Source organism: Dermochelys coriacea, chromosome 19 (genome assembly GCF_009764565.3).
Source record: "Dermochelys coriacea isolate rDerCor1 chromosome 19, rDerCor1.pri.v4, whole genome shotgun sequence".
NCBI classification, from domain to species: Eukaryota; Metazoa; Chordata; order Testudines; family Dermochelyidae; genus Dermochelys; species Dermochelys coriacea.
In genome coordinates this window covers 10848504-10870935 of record NC_050086.2, presented here as the reverse complement: position 1 = coordinate 10870935, position 22432 = coordinate 10848504, and the positions used below count along the sequence as shown (strand labels likewise).

General features: G+C 55.4%; 1 protein-coding gene across 1 annotated transcript; it reads left to right on the top strand.

Annotated features, from left to right (window-relative positions):
• The first annotated feature begins 4738 nt into the window (after nucleotides 1-4738).
• On the top strand, nucleotides 4739-21513 carry CD164L2 (CD164 molecule like 2). Its single transcript, XM_043506106.1, is given in 7 exon segments — nucleotides 4739-4851; nucleotides 4853-4947; nucleotides 9048-9152; nucleotides 12606-12683; nucleotides 13380-13445; nucleotides 15755-15917; nucleotides 20432-21513. Coding segments are annotated over 7 exon segments (603 nt in total). The 5' UTR covers nucleotides 4739-4762; the 3' UTR covers nucleotides 20439-21513.
• Nucleotides 21514-22432: the final 919 nt, after the last annotated feature.

Here is a 22432-nt window from a genome sequence, read left to right as displayed (position 1 = left end):
CATATAAAAGAGATGTGTGTGTCTCTGTGTGTGTGTGGTGTGTACATAGAGTGACATTTGAACTGCACAAAATTTAGAGCTTCAGAACAGAAGTAGAACTCAAATAAATTGCCTCACAGTCTATGATTAACCAGGGTGCTGTGATAAATTGTAGAAGGGTCAAGGCAACATCATATCATGGAAAAGCTGCTCCTTTTATCCGTGCGGCTCCTGGGATCATTCTTTGTAAATCAATTATGCTGCATCCTATTTGCTATTTAAATGGGCCCTTTCCCTAGATTCTTACATCTGCAGAAGTGGAATTTGGCATTCCAGTATTGCTAACCCCACCCATGCAAAAATTATGAGTTTGGCCTCCAAAAATTGTGAGATTAAAAAAACCCACAGTGCATTTTGCATTCTTTCTCTTTGACTTCTGGGTTTTTAGCCTTTAGGGGGTCACATTTTTGTGCTTTCCCTGCAACCAGCGGCTAGCTATTTCCTTTTTTTTGTTGTTGTTCAATGAGAGCTGAGATTCTTGCCTAATCTGCACTTTCAGGAGCCGAGGCTTTTGGGAAGACACCAAAAAAGGTGAGAGTTGGCAATGCTGCATTCCTGGTTTAGCGTCGTGTCCCATTGCAATGGGTTTCCCCTGCCCACCTGCTGGGCATGCTTCAAGAAGGACTGAGGTTATAGAAAGCGAAAGGTAAAGTGGGCTGGGGATCCTGCCCGTTCTAGGGCACACAGCCACTGCAATGTGAGGGGCAGCAGAGGGTTGTCGGCCTTTCAAAGCCTGTGTGATCTCTTCCTTCAGGATCTCCGGAAGCTACAATGTAATGAGAAGCCCTATTGTCCCCCTGGGTCTGGAGAAGGGGACAGGGTTACAGCTGATCTGGAAGCGTTAGGGAAATATTGGGCATTTTAAAAAAAATCTCACCCCTCCTGCTGCCTAAACTAGGGTGTGGTGGAGTTTGGATTGAACTACTGGCTGTAATCTCCAGCTGGACCAGGAGGTGGCATTCAGAGCTAAGGTTACACAGAGCCAGTCACAAGGCCCAGGACTGGCAGGGCTCAGGGTTTCATCCTTTCCTTCTTTTAAACTTTTCTGTGCTGTTCAACGGGCAACTTTGTGCTCAGCGAAGCAGCCCCCGAGGGCAGCAGAACTGTGGGGCATGTCCTACGGGTGTCATGGTGACAGCACCGTGGGCAAACACATATGCCGCTCAGCCCAGCCAGAGACACAGAAAGAGCTGGGTGGCTTTGTAAGACAGCGGAAGAGGGGAGCTTTTTCGTTTAGGGCCTGATCCAACATGCAGTGGCTTCCCTTGGACTTGGGTCAAGCCCTTACCGGACTTCTGGCGAAAAGGGAGGGTCTGTCTTAACCTGGGAGCAGCAGTGATTAAAGTGAGACAGTGATAAAAGTGTGCCCTGCCGTGACCTGGGTTGATCTAAGTGTTGGGGGGTTTGGCCAAGTCTCTGAGGCCTGCTCACTCCCCTCCCCCCCCGCCATATTCACTTTAAGCACCATATATAAAATTATACAGCAGCTGGTTTGGACAGTAAATGCAACTAAGGATGTCGCAGATGTTCCACTGGATTGTTGGCAAGAGTAGGGCTGAGCAAGCCTGTGGTGCTGGGGAACGGGCACCTCCCACAGAAACATTATGAGCGACTTTGGCATTTTCCCAGGTATGAAATGACACACGAGTCTGAGAGAGCAACCGAGCTAAATGAATCTGTCTCTGGTTCTTTTCCGGCCCCCCTGTTACCATAGCATCTGAGATCCTCACAGGCTTTAGTGTATTTAGCCTCGCTATGCCCCATGAGGCAGGGCAGTGCTGTGACTCCCACTGAACAGATGGGAAACTGAGGCACAGAAAAGGTAAGTGAGGTGGCCAAAGTCACAGAGGATGTCTGTGTTGGAGCTGGGAATTGGACCAGTCTCAAAGGTACATCTAGTGATTTAACCAGTGGGCTATCCTTACTTTCATATCCACCATGCCTGACTGACTAGAACAGACAGCCCATCACACGGAGTGAGTTCCATGGGTGATCTGTGTGGCCAGCTCTTGCAATTTTATTGGAAGTCTTGAGATATTCCAGGTTTTTCTTAGAGCCCCAGCTCCCCAAGTCAGCTGATTACATGAGAATTTCATGTTTCACAAAAGAAATTAAGTTTCTCGCTCTCATGGCTGCTGAGAAAAGTGTCAAAATGCTCAAAACCAGAAGGCAAATAAAAAGAATCCAACTTTTATTATTATTTCAAATCTAATGATTTTTAAGCAAATCTTGTAATTTGGGGGGCTGACTCAGGATTTTTGAATGGCGGGGGTTGGTCGGCAACATGGAGGAGGGGACCCTCATGTGGGAATGCTGCTTTCTAACCTGAGCATACGACTAGCTGGTCTGTCTTCTGACAGTGGCCAATGCCGGGTGCGTCAGAGAGAATGGACAGAACAGGCAATTATCAAGTGATCCATCCCAGATGGAGATGATACAAAGCTACTCAAGACTGTTAAATCCAAAGCAGACTGTGAAGAGCTACAAAGGGACCTCACAAAACTGGGTGACTGGGCAACAAAATGGCAGATGAAATTCAGTGTTGATAAATGCAAAGTAATGCCCATTGGAAAACAGAATCCCAACTGTACGTACAAAATGATGGGGTCTAAATTAGCTGTTACCACTCAAGAGAGATCTTGGAGTCACCGTGGAGAGTTCTGTGAAAACATCCACTCAATGGGCAGCGGCAGTCAAAAAAGCAAACAGAATATTGGGAATCATTAAGAAAGGGAAAAGAAGAGAAAATATCATATTGCCTCTATATAAAGAGAGAAAATATCATATTGCCTCTATATAAATCCATGGTGCACCCACATCTTCAATACTGTGTGCCGATGTGGTTGCCCCATCTCAAAAAAGATATATTGGAATTGGAAAAGGGTCAGAAAAAGGTGACAAAAATGATTAGGGGTCTGGAACAGCTTCCCTGTGAGGAGAGATTAATAGACTGGGACTTTTCAGCTTGGAAAAGAGGCAACTAAGGGGGGAGATGATAGAGGTCTATAAAGTCATGACTGGTGTGGAGAAAGTAGATAAGGAAGTTTTATTTACTCCTTCTCATAACACAAGAACTAGGGGCCATCAAATGAAATGAATAGGCAGCAGGTTTAAAACAAACAGAAGGAAGTATTTCTTCACACAACACACAGTCAACCTGTGGAACTCTTAGCCAGAGGACATTGTGAAGGCCAAGACCATAAGAGGATTCAAAAAAGAACTAGATACGTTCCTGGAGGCTAGGTCCATCAATGGCAATTAGCTAGGATGGGCAGGGAGGGTTTCCCTAGCCTCTGTTTGCCAGAATCTGGGAATGGGTGACAGGAGATGGATCACTTGATGATTCCCTGTTCTGTTCATTCCCCTGGGGCACTTGGCATTGGCCACTGTTGGGAGACAGGGTACTGGGCTAGATGGACCTTTGGTCTGACCCAGTAGGGCCGTTCTTATCCCCTGTTGCCCACTCAGAGCTTCTGGCAGTCAAAGACTTAGGAACATCCAGAGCAGGGGGCTGCATCCCTGACCATCTTGGTTAATTAATAGCCATTGATGGACCTATCCTCCATGAATGTATCTAATTCTGTTTTGAGCCCAGTTACACTTTTGGCCTTCACAACTCCCCGCGCATCGAGTTCCACGGGTTGACTGTGCGTTGGTGTCGTTTACTCCTGTACAAAGTGAGCTTAAATGTGCTGATGTTCTGGTCTGGTAGCTTTACACACGTATACAGCTGCTTTGCAGGGTAGGGGAGAATTAAGACCATCCTCTGCAGGTTTCATGTAGGCTCCCCTCTGGCCAACTGGGCAGCAGCATTTGCAAATAAGTTTGGATTTTGTTTTCAAACCTTCATCCTTCTTTGCACACCTCAAGTTCCCTGTCAGGACTCACTTTAGTGAGCTGCAAGTGGCTGACGGTTGGCGCAATAAATAGCAAGCACGGCACAAAATGCGAACAGCAGGTAGCATTGCAAACATGTTCAGAGGAACTTTGTGAACTTCCTGATTTAGGCCCTGTACATCCTGGCCACTCTGTTTGTGCGCTGGAGTGCAACCACCCCCACAGCTGTGCGAACGAGCCTGGGCCAACAGGCTAGCTTTTCAGACGCTCCCGGTTAGGCCCTTATAGAAGAGGTGACATTTCCCCAAAGGACTCAGCACCCACGGTGACACTGAAGGCCAGATTCTTAAAGGAGCTCAGCTGCCAACCTGCACCTGCAGCCCAGAGCTCTCTGCCCTGGTGCCAGGGCTCAGCGCTCCAGCCTAAATGAGGAAATCCAGGAATTTAGCAAATGTGGGTGCAAATTTTTGGAACTTGCTGGTGAAGGTTCACTGGGCGCTAGTCATGGTGCAAACTGGTCACCCACAGTTGCCCCTTGGCTAAGACCTTTGACATCCCTGCCCAAAGGGGGGTAGATTCCTGGGGAAAGGGCTGGAGGGCTATTTGGGGAGGAGCCGTGGGATTTCTGTTAGCAGGTAGAGAAAGGGCTTGTGTGCACCTGGGGGAGCTTCTGACTCCCCCGCCTCTGTCCTGGATATGGGGAGGTCGCATCTCGGGGGGTGCCCCCCTTTGGCTAAGATGGGGGCTTATCTGGAGAAGGAGCTACGCCCCCACGGGGTCGACAGGGGCAGCACCCGAAGGAGCCCGTGGTTTGGGTGGGGCCGCACCTGGCTGTTCCCCCGCCCCCGGCCGGGACACTGGCTACTAGCTCCCCGCCCCTGCGCGCATGAGCTCGCTCCTCTCCGGCTGCTTCCCAGGCGCCCCGCTCGCTCCCCCGAAAGTGACGAACAGTTGGAGCTGGGGACTCGCTCCTGTCCCCCGGAGACATGGGTGAGCCCCGCACCTGGGCGCGGCGGGCTGCGCTCTGCTGCGCGCTGCTCTGCGCTCCCTGGCTGCCTCTCGGCTGGGCAGGTAGGTGGGGGCCCGGGGGGGGTGGCAGCTTCTCCCCATCCCCAGCTCTAGCGCCTCTGGGGAACGCAGTGGGACCGGGGTGCTCCCCCCAGGAGTCCCCCTCTCCCCGGGGTGACCCCTCCAGCAGGGACCCTGCTCCCAGGGTGGAGCCACGGTCTGGGCTTGTTGGAAAGGGAAGCTCAGAGCACGAGGGTCTCTGCCCCCTTCTCCCCCCAAGCCCTGTGCAGCTTGCCAGGGCAGCGCTGAGTTTGTTTACAAAACAACCGCCCCCCCATCCCATCCCATCCCAGGTGTCCTGGCTGAGCCCTCCTGGGTCTCCTACCCCTGGGGATGCTGCTGGGTCCTGGCTCAGGCTCCTTCCAAGTCCTGGGGTTCAGGGGAGCCCTTTGCAGGGCAGCAAATCCAGCCTGGGGCTTGTGTTCAGCTGCTGTTCTCACTTCCATTGGTAAGGCAGAGAAGCCCCCTGGGCTGCATGGCTGGGGCTGCGCTAGCCTGGTTCTATGACCCATTCCCCCACTGGCCAGTTCCGGGCTAGTGGTGACCCATGGCTGGCCGCCCGCCACTATGCTGTGACCCTGCTCGGAGCAGGTCTGTGGCTGGTGCCCAGAGCAGCCCTTGTGGTAAGCTCCCAGCACTGGGATGGACAATGTTCCCAAATGGGGATATGACCTGAGCTCAAAATCCAGCCCTCAGTTTGCGGGGGTCTCTCTTTTTAGGGGATTGGAACCGATTTGTGCAGGGTCAATTTCCTTGCTATAACTTCCAGCTTAAACTGTGCACCTGTGTTTCCCTACCTCCTTGGGGATTCGCATGATCTCTGTGTTCTCACCAGGCAAATCCAGCACTTGTTTCATTTCCCAAACAAAATGCTGGAGAGAGATTTCTAGCTCAGAGAGGGCCATGGCCCACAAGAGACCTAAATCATTCCTCACCGAGCTCTCCAGCTCAGCTGATTGCCTGCCAGTCTGGGGCGAGTGCTTGCAGATTCGCTCACCTTTCTGCAGCTGGGACCTTGTGGTGCTCTAGGATCTGAATCCACCTCTCACCAGGGCTTAGCAACAATCTGTTTGTTGTTTTTTTTCCCACCAGCTGCCCGATCCCCGTGTAAAGTACCGGAATAGGCAGCATTCAGCAAAATGTCTGATTCTGTGTCTCTGTGCCTGGCAGGATAAAAATAACTTAAATTCTAAACCTGCCTGAAACCCTGAGAACAAAGTCCTGCTTTCCCATTGGTTATTGTACAGGTCTTTAACTGCTAGGCAAAGACAAGTGTTAGCACCAAAACACTGTATCCATGGCAATGTGTGGCTCAGCTTTTAACTTAATGCAGGAAGGTAATTGCCTAATTATTTTCTTTTCTCTTTTCATGGTTTGCAATAGCAGGAATGGCCTGTAGGTCAGGCTCTGCCTAGCGGTTAATGGCCAGCTGGTTTGAAGGACTCTTTGTTTCAACTCAGACCCTAAGCTGCTCGTTAGCTGTCCCAAAATCATCCTTTTTGCTCCTGTAATGTGTCTCAGTCCAGCTTTTCCAAGCGTGGGAGTCCCTCCCAAGGGGATAAATTGAGGCACGGAGGTTAAGGTCCCCCAGGGCCCCAAACTGGCAGTGACCTCTATGGGTGTGCTGGGATTTACCCGAGTGGAGCTCACTGTGGGATCGGTGCCTAGGTTTTTCCAAGGTAATTGCTAATTTTGGGTGCTCAACTTGTGATTTGGGGCCTGATTCATGACAGTGCTGAGTGCCCCCAACGCTGGCTGTTATCAGCAAGGCCAGCAGGCGCTCCGTCCCTCTGAACAACAGGCCCTCGAGGGCACAAGTTGGACACCTAGAGCCCGGGGTGCCCGGAGCCAATGAACCTCTCCTGTACAAACACTGACCAACACCCGCGTGCCTTCCGCCGCACGAGTAGCCCCCTCAACTCCTGTGCTTCAAGTTCAGCCCAGGCCCACATGGGTTTTGGCGAGGAATCCTGCTGTTGTGATGCCAAAGGGCATGTTCTAACCACTAGATCACACAGCCTCCCCTCTACTCCCTCCTTATTGGCTAATGTTGCTTCCATTTCGAACCAATAACGGAGGAGAGTTCTCCTCCGAAAATAAAAACGAGATGTCCATTCGATACCTGGGTGACTCACTTTACTTTCCCCTGGGCTATTTTTTAAAATGTTGGGGTGGTGATGAGTAAACGCGGGGGGCAGGCATAGTGGGATCCCACTGGTGATAGTGGTTGGACTTGCTAACGCCTATCCAGATGGGGGTGGGTGTGGGGGAGGCAGTGTTTTTAAGCCAGCAAGGGCCTGGGGAAGGGGCAAATCCCTGTTAGAAAAAAGCCCGGCCTGGCTGCAGTTCTGGGAGGCAAACACTGGGGACTGCTAGGCTCGTGCTGCTGGGAGCTAGGGTGGGCTCTGATTTTTATCCTGCACTGACATCCAGGTTCTGGTTGGACTTTACCCTGAGAGCTTCTCTCTCTAGAATGGACCCTGGTCGTTAGCAAGTATCTGGCCATTAGCAAGCAGGCCCAGTTTGGAGGAATAGCCACGGAGCATGAAGGCTGCTATTTGTAACATTATTTCTAGTGAACTGAACAGATCAGGGCTCCCTGGGGCTGTGTGGACTGGGATCCGGACAGTCCTGCCCGAAAGAGCTTACAATCTAAGTAGACAAGACAAAGGAATGACCCCCATTTTATAGGTAGGGAAACTGAGGTATGGAGCTATTTCAGTGACTTGCCCAGGGTCACCCAGCTGGCAATAGAACCCAGCTCTCCTGAGTCCCGGTGCAATGCGCTAGCCAGGAGACCAGCCTTTAACTGTGAATGATCCACCCCAGATGGCTTTTTTGGGTCCAATCCTGACAAGTGCCGATTGCTTCCTGGGATGTGCTGAGCATTCTCAGTCACTGATTTCAGGATTGGGACCCACAGCGGCAGCGAATCCTTGGCTCTCCCGTGACCAGGCTTTGCAAGTGAACTAGGCAGGAGGCTGGAGGAAGCAGGCTGTCGCCTTAGGACAGCAGCCCCAGAATGTGGGGCTGGTTACATGAATCCTGCGAGGTGAACGTGGCTCCGCCCAGAGCTGGGTGCAGGTGAGGAGTGCTGCAGGGTTGTCCCAGTGCTCCAGCCTCTGGAGGGAACTGCCCAGGGGTAGCACAGGGAAGTTGACCCAAATAATTTGGGCCCTTCACAAAAACAATCACAGGAGGAGGTGATACAGCCATGGCCCCACACACCCTTATGGCTCTTAGCCCGGTGCTTTGGGCAGTCACCGGAGATTTAGGGAACCCAGGGCCAAGGCCCTGCTCTGGAACAGCCCAAAATGGACTTTTTCAATTCACTGAAAATTCAAAAACCCCTCAGTTGGTTCATCCTGATGTGAGGTTTTTCAGAACTGGCTTGGATCCAAACAAATCAGCCATTAGCCCAGCTCTGTGTATTCATGCTTTGAGATCTGTGATTAAAAGGGCTAGGTCAGCGCAAGGCATGGCTGCCGCTCCGTGTAAAGCACTGGGGTGTTCTCTGCTTCTCTGGGGAGGGCATTCAACACGGGACACCTGTAGCTCAGGGCCGCAGCCGGGTGAGGTTCGTGAAAATGAATGTCCTGCTTTCAGAGATGGAGAAACTGAGGTCCAGATTTTCAAAAGTATTTAGGTACTGAAGTGACTTGCCTGAGGCCAGGGAGGCAGTAGGTGTTGGAGAGCTCTGACTCTGTCCCATGCTCAGACCACGGGACTCTGCGTCTCCTGGGTCTAAGCCTTAGACTCTAATCCACCTAACTTCCAAGAGGGGCAAGGGCTGGAATGTCTTGACTCTCCAGACGCTCGCCGGGGCCATGGCGCACTGGGTCTGAGTGTCTCTCAGAGGCCATGGTACCGAGTCGCCCTTGGGGGATGCTGGCCAGGCTCCCGAGAAGACCCCCGCTCGGGTCTGGGGAGCGTTCTGTGTCTGTGAAGGCTTCACTTAGCAGTTCTGAGGTGCCCTTCAACCTTGACATCTCATGGCTCTGTGCCCCGTCCTCCAAGCGGAAAGACGGCGGGGGGGGGGGGGGGAGCTAGTTACCCGGCTGCTTGCTGTGACCTGACATCTGGCGTCCTCTGGGTTTTGGCAGGAGAGTGCAAACAGCTGGAGCCCTGTGAGAGGTGCATTGAAGGAGACGCTTCCCGGAACATCACAGGCTGTGTGTGGATGCACTGCGGAGCCTTGGAGGAGCCAGGTACGCTGGGGGAGCACCTTTAGTTCTCCTGTGTTAACCCTTTGCAGCCTGGCCCCATGGGCCCTGCTGGCCAGGAGGTACCCAGGTGTGTTCAAACATCAGCACAGCTTCCACTGTCAGCAGGGATCTTAAAACCATGTCCCAAACGATCCGTATGGGGCGAATCCATGGCACAGTTTTCAGACCTGCCCTGGGCCCAGGAAATGGCTAGAAACAGGCACTAGGATTGATCTGCTGGTGGCCTGGAAATTACCAGTGTCCTAAATGTTAGTGGGCCCTGTTCCTTATAGCTAGAGTCTATGCACCCACAACTGGGGTCTGGTTTTCTGAGCGCTCGTGAAAAACCGTCTGTAGGCATCACACTGAGCGCTTGGGAAGATTGGCCCTCTCTGCAGGTGCCCAAATGGGTGCTGAGCCCGGGCAGTGGGCACTTTTACTCTGGTCAGGCCACGTGCTCTCTCCCGATGCCAATGTCTGTGATGGGTCGGACGCTATGCCTGTCACGGGGTATCGGGAGAGGGTTCCACTGCGAATGGTTTCAGGATAGATTTCCTGACTGCCTTTCCCGGCAGGGGTCTGCGTTCGCTCTCTCTCTGTTGGGGCGGGTTTGTCCCCGGGCTGGACAGGGCGCTGCTGGTTGTATTGGGCGCGGCTAGCTGGGCGGGGGATTAGGCTGAGCTGCTTCTTCTCATGTTGGCAGGGCAGTAGGGCATTTGCTGCCCTTTGACAGCTGAATTCCAAGCTTTCTAAGTGATTCAGTGACAGAAGGTTTCTTCATTGTCCACCTAGTCATGTCCTGCTTCCCTACGGAGACCATCGTGGAGAAATCTCCCTGTCTCTGGATGCTGGTTTCTTGGAGAAATCTCCCTGTCTCTGGATGCTGGTTTCGGTGGGGGATGCTGGGGAACCCAAACCCCACCCCGGCTCAGCCCTCTAGCGGAGGTGACCATCCCGATGAAAGCAGAGTTCTCCTCCTTGTGGGATAGACAGAGGATGCAGAGGGGCCCTGGCTGGCTCTATGAGCTGAGGCCTGGCTTCCCTGGCTGCTAGTTTGGCCACCTCTTCCCTTGCAGCGCCCTGCACAAAAGCCAAACTCAAATCAGGCCCAGCTGCCTGCTGTGAAAGCCTCTGTGGTGCAGTGAGGAGCCAGCCCACAGGGAGCTGCTAAACCCAGTGGAGAGGCAACAGCTGGCCTGCTGTGGTCTGATTAAGGGGGGAAGGGGACAAGTCATTAGTGGGGGGGCCCCTCCCCAGTTACATCATCGCTTCCCCAAATTACCCGCATCCCCCACACATTCGCCTGCCAAAAATCCCATTATCCTCCCACCCTGTCCTGAGCCATCACCTCCCACGGCCCCGTGAATCACGCTCCCCAGTACTGAGTGCCACCCGCCCCCAGCTGCTTCTACTGGCGGGTGCAGCCTGCTCCCCCACCTCCGCCTTAAAGACCTCTGGCTCTAGGCCTCACGCCTCCAGCCCCACCGCCGGCCAACAGCAGCATCGTGTTCAGGGCTGGTGGGTTGTTAGCTCAGTCTGCCACGGCTGGCGGTGCTTAATTTGTAAAGGCAGAAATGCTGGGGCTCCAGCAGTAACCCTGGCGTCCTCTGCCCAGCATGGCCTTACGTGCCACCGAGAGGCTGGGGCTGAGCCCTGCCAACCCCAGGCACAAATTAAGCTCCGGTGGCCGGGCAGCCCAGTTCCCCCAGTGAGCAAAGGACAAACTCTGCTTGCTGTTGTGGTGTGTACGCCCTGGCCCACCCTATGCACACTGTGGCCAGCAGAGCCACTTGCCATGCCCGCTGTCCCATTGCTCTGATGAGGGCACCAAGGGGATCAGGCCCAGCTGGGCAAGGGGAGTTGGGTTGTCCCTTTCAGAGCAGAGCAAGGAAAAGTGACAGACTGGTGACTGCGTGAGGGTCTTTCCCGCGCGTCCGTGTAATTCATTCTCTTGCTTCTGTTCCACTACGCAGTGTTGTGTGAGCTCTCTAAGCTGGAGGCTTTGCTAAGTCCCTGCTCTGTGACCCATGGAAGACACTAGGTCTTTGCTAGGGGGTCTGTCTCTTTCAAGTCTCCCCCGGTGCTTTAAAGCCCAGGGCCCAGCCAGCCCTGAACAGAACAGCACATGGCATCTTTGTTTTCTGGGTGGGTGTCCTGTTGCTTTGGGAGGGGGCTCTGGATGCTTCTGCTGCTACCTAACTGATGTCATTGGGAGTGTGGGGGGAGAGAAAAGCAGAGATAATGGAATAGAAAATCCTCCACTTTCCAATGGGTGGGGCAGATAACTGAGACAGAAGAACGTGTGGCAAGAAGAAGCCAACCCCACTGGCCCAAGCACTTGGACCTGCAGAAAACCCAGTAGCTTAAAAATACCTACCACCTTGTTTAAACTCTTTTGGGAAGCCCAGGCTCCTTCGGTGACTTTAACTAGAGTAACCAGAGTTTGTCTGTTTGGAGATCACGTCACCTGCTGATAACATGCAGCCATTTCTGGGGTGAGATGTCTCAGATTCTGCTCTGCTTGCAATTCAACCATGACCTCTTGCTCCAGAAGTGGCATCTGAATGGCTTGTCTGCCTCTCGCTCTCCAGGAATGGGTTTCCTGTGTGCCGTGATAAGTCCAGCTGCCTGTTGGTCCAGCTATCTTCATCCAGCTGCTATGTGCCAGGGTGGGCTCCTGCCAGGTTACTGGGGTCTGGAGTGAAGCTATGTAAGGGTCCATAGTTGAAATGGTAAAATAACAACTGGCTTTCCAAAGGGGATGGGGCTAATGCAGCTGAGCTGACACCAGAGTTGTGATTTGAGTTCCACCGGATCCCATCGATCTAGGGGTCTGTAGATCCCAAATAGGCTGGAATTTGTGGTTAGGTGTCTAATGCTGGAGAGAGCTGCTTATAGGGACAAAACAATGGGAGATGTGATCTCCTTGCTGTTCTTCCACCCTTCAGGAACTGAAATATCCCCAAGGGTGAGAGCCGGTCTCCATCTCAGCCCACGATGGGGCTCTCCCAGGACTTGCAGCTCCTGGGAGAATTGTCAGTACAAACCATGGGCCCTGATGAAAGCTGCATGGATCCGATGGGGGGAGAGGTTTGCCGCTCGTCCAAGAAACGCCATCCAGGAACACATCCCAGCGGGAGATTGTGTTCCAAGCGCGACGCCGTCCGCACAAGCTCTGGGCGTGATGCTGGGCAGGGCCTGGGGGAGCTGAGGCAAAGTCGGAACGTGCCAAACTCAAAGGATGCTCAGTTGGGCAGGTTTGGACTTTGAGTCCTTAGAATCTGTTTCCCCAGCACTCGTGTGTGGCTTACCAGGCTGGCCACATGATCTCGCTCGTTGTCTCCCCACGCCAGCCAGGCCTCCCCCACTCAGAGCCCTCCTCGCGGGGGTATGGCAGGGTTTCTAGAATGGTTTGCTCAGGGGAGTTTTGTGAAAGGTTTTTCCTGTTTCCTTCAGGGCCTGGGGACTGTATTGGGAAGGGAGAAGCCACCAAGGAGACGTGCTCCATCTACAATGTCACGGCTATGTGCCCAGGTAACTTCCTGGGTGAACGCAGCCGCGTGGGCTCTGGGTGGAGTGCAGCACCAGGTCTCAGCAGACCTGTATTCTATCCCTGGCTCAGGTGCTGATTTATTTTCCCATCTGTCAAACGGCGATGATATTCCCCCTTCTTTGCAAGGCGCTATGCGAGCCGATGGTCTTCATGTAAGTGCCTGGTATTGCTGCTGCTGTTTATCATCTGCTTTTGCGTAAGAAAACCCACACTCCATTGCAGGAGCGGCAGCTGTGAAACCAGCCCCAGCCTCTCCCTGCAGGAGGCACTGTGGAGAACGTGGCAGGAGCACTGGCTATCAAGGCAGCTGCTAGCTACTCCTGTCCTAGCTGCTTCCAGGATCCTGTAATCACCTCTGACTAAATGTGTGCAGGAGCCCCTGCCTGCAGCTAATTGCACGCATAGGGTATAAGCAGGGCCGCCTGTCCTGGGAGAAGAAAGCGCAGTTCCATGGGCTCAGCCCGTTGGGGAACTCGATATGTCTGACGGCCAATTGATGTCCCCAGCTACATGAGACCCAGCCGCTCCCAGAAGGGGGCGCTGTAGGGTACGGGGCAGGAACAGTGATGGTGGAGGAGCTCCAGTCCCATCTGCTCCAGTCCCAGCCATGGTGAGAGCCAGAGAGGAACTCTGGCCTCTAAGCGCCTTGTCTTGTTCTTCCACCCTTGCCCCCTCAGCGCAGCGAGCGTCCACCAAGGAGCCTCAGCGAGCGTCTACCAAGGAGCCTGAGATCCTCACGCCAGGCAAGTGGCACCCAGGTGGGCTTGGGAGGGAGTGTCCAGCTGGGGATCTAGGGTGACCAGCAGTGGCAGGCTGGAGAAGAGGCAAGTTCAAATTTGTAGTTCTTGCACCAGGCTCAGGTCAGCGGGGAGGAGTCTGGCAGGGTTTGTTTTGGTGAGAATACTCACTCTTTCCTCCCGCAGCAGACAGCCAGTCGAATGTCTTTGTTCTAGAATTTCTCCTGCAGAAACGGGAAGGGAAGCGTGTGCTGTAACACGCCTGGCCCTCAGGACTCCTGGGTTCTACTGACAGCGCTGGTTGTGACGCTTCTGGAAAGTCCTCTTCTCCCTCCCCAGCTCTGTGCCTCAGTTTCTCCATCTGTACTGAAAAGGGGAATAATGACATTCTTTTACTTCCATCCCAGGGAGAGTTTGGAGGGTTACTAATCACTGCCTGAAGTGCTTCTAGGTTAATGCCCGGTGCTATACAAGGGCAAAGTAGTCTATTAATCAAAGCACTGTCACATAGGGGAGAGCCCCATTATGGGGATCTCCAAATATTTGGTGGTGAAAGCCTAGCAGGTACTAAGGCAGGGGTGGCTGACATCTCTCCCTTCAGAGCTCCCAGGGCTGTGTGCAGTGCCCTGTGCCTTTTGTGAAGTATCCAGCGCTATATATTATGTCTGAACGATGGGCCTGACTTTTTTTTTTAAAAGGGGGTGTGAGGCACCTGTGTAGTAATTTATAGGCACAGTTAACTGTGATTTGTTCGTGCAAACAAGGTCATCGCTCGTGCAGAGTCTCACAAGTTGATCAACTTGCACACTCATTTTGTGTGTGTATTTGGGGTCCAAACGTTTGGAAAAATTAGGCCTGAGAGAGAGCGCGCCATCTGATTTTATGTAGAGACTCTCCAAGCATTGCTTTGCTCCCCACTAAAATGTAGCCGAGCCCTGGGTGGAGCGGACCCCAGCACCTGTGAGACAGGATGCAGCATGGGATAGGAGGAGGATACTGTATCCAGCTGAACCTGCCTGGGGAAATGAAGGCAGGCGGCATGTAATGGGCACAAATGCTCTTTCCAGTTCCTGGCTCATAAATGGACTCTTGCCGCTAGAGCGGGTGAGGAGGGTAACCAGGAGGGAGGATGGGGAACAGGATGGCAGTGTTATGAGAAGGAGCCTTTTTCCAGGAAGGAGGAGCAGGAATCTGAGAGCTTTCAGCTAATTAAAACGTGTAACTTTATCCCAGAGCTTTGTGAATTATTGATCCAGCCCAGGCTCTGATGGGCAGTCGCTCTCTTTAGCGGAGCAGCTGATGGCTTCTCTTCCCATTCCGCATGCAGCTGGTTCGCTCTACACACACACACACACACACACACACACACACACACACACACACACAGTCTCTGCTCTGCAGTAATCTCTCTGTTACAGCAGGTGTTGTGGACAGAGGAACAGGCTGGCATAGGGAGAACACTGAAAGAGTTAAACTCCATTCACTAAACAGTCTCCTTACAGTGACCCCTCTGGGGTCTGTAGTGTGTATGGGGGACCTGCAGCTTTCCCCCTACCCTCTGCATTTCACTCTGTTATAAAACATATCAGGATGCAGAGTGCTGCTGCTCTGTGTTTCTGCCCCTTCCTCTCACATCTGCCTACAGATGGGTCTAGTTCTTCCTCGTCAGTCAACCGGCTGCTGTGTCACCATCAGCTTCAGTGCATGAAATGCCATCTGGGCTTGGGAGACTAGATCACGATAGGAATCCGAGCATGCTGGCTGAGCTGGAATGCAGCCACCTCTGGGGAGGAGGGCAGCCGCCCACTCGTACACTGCACCACTGGTGGGGTGGGGAAGAAGAGATGCTGCTGGCCAAAGAGAATGGGGGAAGTGCCATGGGATCTGGAGTGACCTTCATCCCAAACAACCAGGACCTCAGCTTCATCTCTGATGGCCCAGTCCCCCTGGCACCATGCTGGTGCGTTGGCAGAGAGGGCAGTGTTCTCTCCAGGTCTAATGCCCCTCCTGGTTCCTGGAGAGCTTTAGGTGAGCCTATTACAGAGCCTAGGGCATCTCCCATCTCTTCCTCCTGGCCCTTTCCCTCCATCACTGCCTAGGGAAGCCCTGCTTAGCCAGGGGCAGGAGAGGGGTCTTGCCTTCAGCACCAAGGACAACATCCCCATTATCAGGGCTTGGGGCCCCAAGGGCCCAGAAGCCTGCTCAGGTGGCCAGTAACTAGGGAGCAGGTGGCATGCTGGGAGAGGGAGTGTGGTGTTGCAGGGGGGTGCACGTGGTGCCAGGCCCCAGTAACGCCCTTGCTGCTTCCCCCCCAGGGACGACGGCCGGCCCCCCGCTGACGGCCACCCCCGAGTTCCGCCCGCCTGGCTTCAACTCGGCCAGCTTCGTAGGGGGAATCGTCCTCGTGCTGAGCATCCAGGCCGTCTTCTACTTCATCGTCAAGTTCCTCAAGTCCAAGGAAAGCACCTACCAGACACTGTAAGCTCCCCCCCCCACACACACTGTCTGCCTTGGCCAGGCTTGGCCCTGGGGCTGGAGGACAGCTCCGATCCTGGGAGCGGCTGGGGGCGAGTCCTGCCACGTGGGCTGTGTGTGATGGGGCATAGAGGGAGACCCACTGGTGCCATAGGCTCGGTATTAACCCACCCATAGCTGTACACGGGGCAGCTGCTAGATCCAGCCGGGGGCTGGCGGGGAACATAGCGCTGTCTAGCTACCATCTTTCCACCCGTGTTTAGAAAGCACTGACTGCAATCTGTCTAGAACCGCCGTGGGCATGTTTTCCCCTTGCCACAGCTAGGCAGTTGTGCACGTCTGGGGTTTCTGCACCTGCTCCCCTGGGCGCTGTGAGATCCTTGTGTGTCTTTCTCTGGCAGCTGTGTGTTCGTGGCCATGTGTGGCGTCTCATCCAGGCTCCTCTCTCTTGCTCATGGCCATGCATTGTTGGTTTACGCTCATGCGGGCCCTGCTGTGAAACTTTCCGGGTTTTCCCTTTTTCCCCTGTCCTGTCCCCCTTATACACACTGGGGCATCCGCTCCGCCTCTCCCTGCCCCGCGGAGGCCAGGTCTCCCAGATGTGCGCGCTCCGTGAGCAATAAACCCCAGCTTTCCCTCTGGTAGAGACTTGTCCTCCATGTGTTTCTCATCTGGTTGTTTTTCTGCCTCCTCATCCATCTGTTGTCGCCTGTTCATCTCTCTGGTGCCAGCCAGCTGGTTTCTCCCCTCCCTGGATCATCCCCCATCTCCTGCCATTCACAGCAGAGAGACGGGATCCAGGGACTCGGTCCCTAGGAAAGCTCGTTCTGCTCCAGAGCCGGAGCCCTCCTTGTTTAAACCCCTCATACTGATTGTGGTCTGGCCGGGGCATGCGGGGATGGACCGGAGCTGGGAAGTGGCTGTTTGCGAGAGGGGAAGCTGGGCCAGAGTAACTGAAGCTGGATGAAATGGGGTCTCATTCGCTCTTCTCCCTGTGCTGGGGTAGGGCATCTCCAGAGGCTCTGGGCTGGGCCCATTCAAGCCCCCCAACACCCACACTCCTCTGCTTCTCCCCAGCCTATGCGCTCCTCGACCTGCCGGCCCATCCAAAGCCCCCTTCCCCTTTCCAGGAGGAACCCACTTGGCCCGACTCCCCTGCCCAAGGTACCATACACCATGCAGGGACTGACCTCTGGCACATGCTCGCCTCATTTCACCTGGGGTCCTGTCTCTCTCAGCCCCAGTCCTGGCTCAGGGACCTTCTCTCTTGTGGGAGTAGGGCCCCTGCCTCCCTTCACCCCCCATAGGAGAGCGTGGAGGGTAGAGTCTCGCTCTGGGCAGGGAGCTGGACCTGTGTCTAATGTCAGGGGCCGTCCCCTCTCTCTGTGTTTCCCTTGCACGCTGCCCGGCGCCAGGGAGGAGAACCAGTAGGTGTTGCTGTGTGCGTGTGCAAGGCGACAGGAAATGGGCCACGTCCGCAACAAGAGAGAACGGCACATTTCCTTGGAGCTGCCCGTCACTGGGGGTGGGGATGGGGGTGTCTCCAGGGCAGCATGGTAGCCCAGCCTGCTCCCTCCCTGGCTGTGTGCTGCACGGAGGGGGCACGCAGGCCTTGGCTAGCCCATTCGCTTGTGTTAAAATGCTGTCTCCTTGCCCAAAGGCGGGGCCGAGTGCTCTACTCAAGGGATGAAGCTGGGTGATGTCCCCACAGCTATTTAACGGGACACTACCCAGTTCCCATCCACCACCACGGCCCACTGCGGTCACAAGTGTGTTCTTGGCTGGCGTCCGGCCGTCTCTTCCCCCCCCCCCCCCCCCCGCCCCAGCCTGTGTGCTACAGCAACGCTCTCTGCTGTCAGAGCAGTTCCCAATCAACCCCCTTTGTGGACTGGGAAATCAACCCCCCCTCCCCCACCACTCCTCCCTACAGAGCATCCTCAGTCTGGCTCCAGCTTGGCTTTGTGCAGCCAGGCTGTGTGGAAAGCGTTTGCTCGTGCCCCACCTGTTTGGCTTCCCCAGTGCTCACGTGGCCCTGGTGAGGGAGAGTGTAGTGTAGTGGGGGAGTTAGAGTGGGAGTGCTGGGGTCTGTTCCTGCCTGTGCCACTGGGCTCCCTGCAGAACCTCTGTGCCTCAGTTTCCCTGGCTGTACAGTAGTAATAGCTACCTGTAATACGCTGTGGGGTCCTTGGCTGGAAGACACCAGAGACATTGTTACAGGGGTGAAGCAGCAGGTCATACAACGATGAGAAGAGCCTCTGAAATCTGCAGTGGAGTGTGTCCTGCTGGAAGCAATTCTGTGCGGCCCTTCCCCCTGCACTCCCAAGTACGCTGAACGGAGCAGGCCAGGTCCGTTCTCTTAATACTGTAGCGCCTAGAAGACCTGAGTACGATCAGGCCCCTGGTGCCAGGGGCTGTACAGAGGCAGAGTGAGACACAGACCCCGCCCCAAGAGGTTGACTGTCTTCAATAGGGAAGACAAAGGGTGGGAGAGAGGAAGGATTATCTCGGTTTTACAGAGAGGGAACTGAGTCCCTGCGAGCTCATCGGCCAGACTCCTCCAATGAGGTCAGCCCCTCGCACGCTGGGCTCTTTTGAAAATCTGGCCTGAAGTGCGTGCCGCACGGACTCGATGGCACAACCACAAATCAAATCTAGGTCTCCTGAATCCCAGCCCGGTGTATTATCCCCGAGCCCATCCGCCACCCTCAGCTGTGTGAAAACTGGCTCCAGCTCAGAGCGAGTCTTGTAAGCTCTCCCTCCAGCGATTGCTGCTGCCGGGGCTAGTTGGGGAGGCAGTGAGATACCTGCCCCTCATGTCCTCTTCCTGAGCCCCCCCAGGAGCAATTTCCAAATAATCCTGTCCCTTAATTTCTCACTTGATTGCTGAATCCCGAGGAGGATTTTTTTCATCCCCCCTGTAATTGTTGTTCTCCCCCCGTGGCAGGGCAGGCGATGCTATGTTGGCTCACTGTGGGGCCATCTCTAAAATGCAGGGTGCTCCTGGCCACTGGCATCCCCAGCAGCTACCGGCTCTGTCTGGATGGCAGCAGCCCCCTATGAGCTGTGTCTCTGCTCGAGGCAGCTTAGCGGCAGATGGCTCTGACACCCCCCTCTCCCCCGCCCTCCCTGGGCCAGCAGCATGTCTGCCAGTATCGCTTCATCCCCCCTTCCCCAACGAAGCCGTTGCGAGGGAAAGGTGGGATGGTTAACGGGGCCTGTACGCCTCCCTCTCCCCACTCCCCCCCAGCCGTCCGCGTGCTCTTGCTGTGCCTTTTTGTTGCCGTGTGGGTCCCTGAGGGGCGGCTGGGGGCATGCTGTGTGCAGTGGGCCGAAGCCTTGTGAGCGCAGGGGCGGAATTAAAGCTGCATGGTTTGATTTTTCCAAGGTGGCTCTTTATTGCTGGGCAGATCCCAGCGGGGGGGGGGCGGGGGGAAGGGGGTTTGAGGACAACTCAAGGCATGGAAATCCCTTGGCAGAGTTACATGGGCCCAGGCAAACTGGGCTGACCCCCTGGGCATGGGCCGGTGCTGCCGCAGCAGGTGTCTGGTTCCCCTGCCCCGCTGGGCTGTGAGGGCGAATGGATGTCTGTCCAGCTGTGTCTTCCAGGTGTGTGAAGGGCCCTTGAGGCCAGCGTGCACCCATGCCCCTGCTATAGTGCCAGGCGCTCCCATAGAAAGGTCTCTGGGAGACCATCTGCAGCACCCGCTGTGTGCATTAGGTCCTAAGGGGCCGGGGAGAGGCTGAGAACGTTTGGGTTTTCAAGGACAAGGACAGGGGTGGCCAGTACAACCTGCTCATGGGAAGCAAGGAGCCATGTCCCTGGGCTTCAGGCAGCCTCTGAGAAATGGCTTTTGGGGGGATAGGAGCAGCTGCAGTGCATAATTGGCCTATTTCCCTAAAAGCAGCCCTGTGTCTGTCTGTCCGTCCCTCACCCACCGTTTATTTGCTCATCTAACTACATTACCCTCTTGGGGCCAGATCGACAGCGGGATGGTGTCAGCCCTGGTTTAGGGACAAAGGAGGATCCTCAGCTGAGAATGGAAAGTGGGGCGGAGGCAGGTCCTTGCAGTGTGGAAGCTGCTTTGGGATCGGTGCCTTTTCCTAAAAGGAGCATGATTGCTTTGGTACATTGAAAGCCGTTGCCCCAGTGACAGTCTGGGTCCCCTTCGCCAACTTCTCACATCCGTTTCCTGGAGGGAGAAGCCACCTTGTCCCCTGGAGACGTGACCAGTTCACTCTGTGGCTCCTCGGCCCAAACAGGCACCGGTTTTAGACTCCTTGCTAGGAACAGCCCTGACGCTTCAAAGGGGCCCTCAGCCACTGCCTCCCTAGGCTGGGATTGAACCAGCGACCTGGTTGTGAAGGGTTCTTTGTGCTGCCAAGCCCCTGGGGCATCCAGGCCCGTCTGGGACAGCAGCCTGCGCCAGGGTGGGGAGTGGCTACGCCAGGGACGGGCAGCGATTGCGGTTGGACTCGGCCCTCGCTGGTGAGCTCTCTGCTTTGTCCCACCGCATTAGGATCTGACGGCTGGTGCCCGGGGCGGCGCGGTGAAGTGGTTTCCTGTGGGAGGAGGAATGGAAGACGAGGCGGTCGGTGCTCCAGCTGCTCTGCTTGCTCGCAGCTGCGCCCCTCTCCCTCCTTCGGCGCTGCTTGCTGGGGCAGGAGATCTGGGTGCCGCGGAGCTATGCAAAGCACTGCCAGGCCGGGTCCTCCGGGCGCGGAGCCATGTTGTCCATTAGACTCGTCACGGGGAGGCCTAGCCCCGGGGCCACACACTCCATCCCAGACTCCGGCCAGTCCCCAGCAAGACCTAAGGTTGCTGCCTTGTTTGGGAAGCTCAGGGTGCCCTCCTGGCCCTGCCCTCTCTGGATGGATGGACCCCCGGGACTGATGGGCTCAAACCACCTTTGCCGGACCCTCCACGGTGCAGCTCTAGCTCTGTTTGATTGTTCGTTTCTCCCCCGCCCTGCGGCCCGGGGTAGCGAGCTCCCGTTTCCTGCTATAATTCCAGTGGGTGAGGGGGGCAAAGCTGGGTCAGCCACTTGCCTGCGGTCAGCAAGCCACTTGGCCTTCACCTTCTGTCTGCTGGAGGAACATGCCTCCCTCCACCCCCATGCACATGCCTTGAGCCCTCTGCCCCACCCTGGCCTATAACTTCTCACCAGCCTTTATCTTTGTAACGCCTGCTCAGTCCTGCCGACTGATCCTCCAACAGAAGGGCTTTCCCAGGCTACAGGGGCTGGAGAAGTCTCCCCTAGGCTCAGGTGAGCTTCCTAGTGCTGTTCCTTCTGGAGATCTCAAGGGACCCACAGCCCACTGCTGGTTTCCTCTGTAAGGGTGGCCTAAGGGCCCCCCCAGATGTTCCCCAGTTCATCTCTCTGGTGCCTGCCAGCTGGCTTTTCCCCTCCCCAAGCCCTATCTGCTCTCAGAGGGGGCTGGTTGTGTCATTCCCCACGCTGGCTCCATTTCCCCGGGGCGGGCTGCAGCCCGAGCCAGGCTGGTGGGACTCCAGGCTCCAACCCCTGGCCATGCAGCGCTGCAGGGGGATGGAGTCATTGCACGCAGAGGAGGCAAATAAAAGCACTTTCTTTTTCTTGAATCTTTGGTGTCTGGGTCGTGTGTGGGCGTGACGGGGACTGTGTTACATCCAGGGAGCTGCCAGCGCCACGGTAGCCTGACTAGCAAGTTTCCTGCAGCTGGCAGCCCCCTGCTCTGGTGGTGGGGTCTGGAGCATACACCTGGGACAGGAAGTGGGGAGCTGGGCTGTCCTGGGAGGAAGGTTATGGATTTAACTTTTGCCTCCTCTACACCATGTGTGCACCTGGGCTTGCGGTGATTAGTTCTCCCCCTTGCCTGCTGACTGGGGCTGTTCAGCGACGGAGGCAGGTGCATTCCTCTTTCCCCGCAGCTGCTCTTCTCCAGGGCCAGCAGCAGGGAGCCAGGCCGACGAACTGCACGGCTGCCCCTGGGCCTGGCCCACAGCCCCTAAGCCCTGATCCTAAGCAGCCGTAAGCCCCTGGCCACTGCAATGGGATCCTCTTGCTACGCTCAGTGATCAACTGGCGCTCGAGTGGAGAGGGACATGGGGTTGCAGTGGGGAGGTGCTGCGTTTGGGGTGGCTGTAAATGGCCGGGGCTGGGAATGTTCCAAGTGTAGGGTTTGGCTCTGCCTAGCCCCACTGGGAGTGAAGGATTTGGTCTGGGTTCTGCCCTCCTCCCTGTTGTTCGTAGGAAGAGAAACCAAACAATTTAGGGATGTGAGCTTTGGACCCCACTGTGAGGGGATGGTGTTATCCCCTTTTCACAGATGGGGAAACTGAGGCATACAAAGGCGGCCGCAGCAAGGCATTAGTTTCAGTGCTAAGAACTGAGCTCACGACTTCCTGGCTCCCAGCCCTGTGCTCGGCCGCACCTCGCATGTGAGCACTACACCTGTCAGCCCGACCCAGTCCGCGGCACAGAGTGGGACTGCCCCAGCTAGCTCGTGTGTCTCCCCTTTGCAGGGCGTTGTTATGGCAC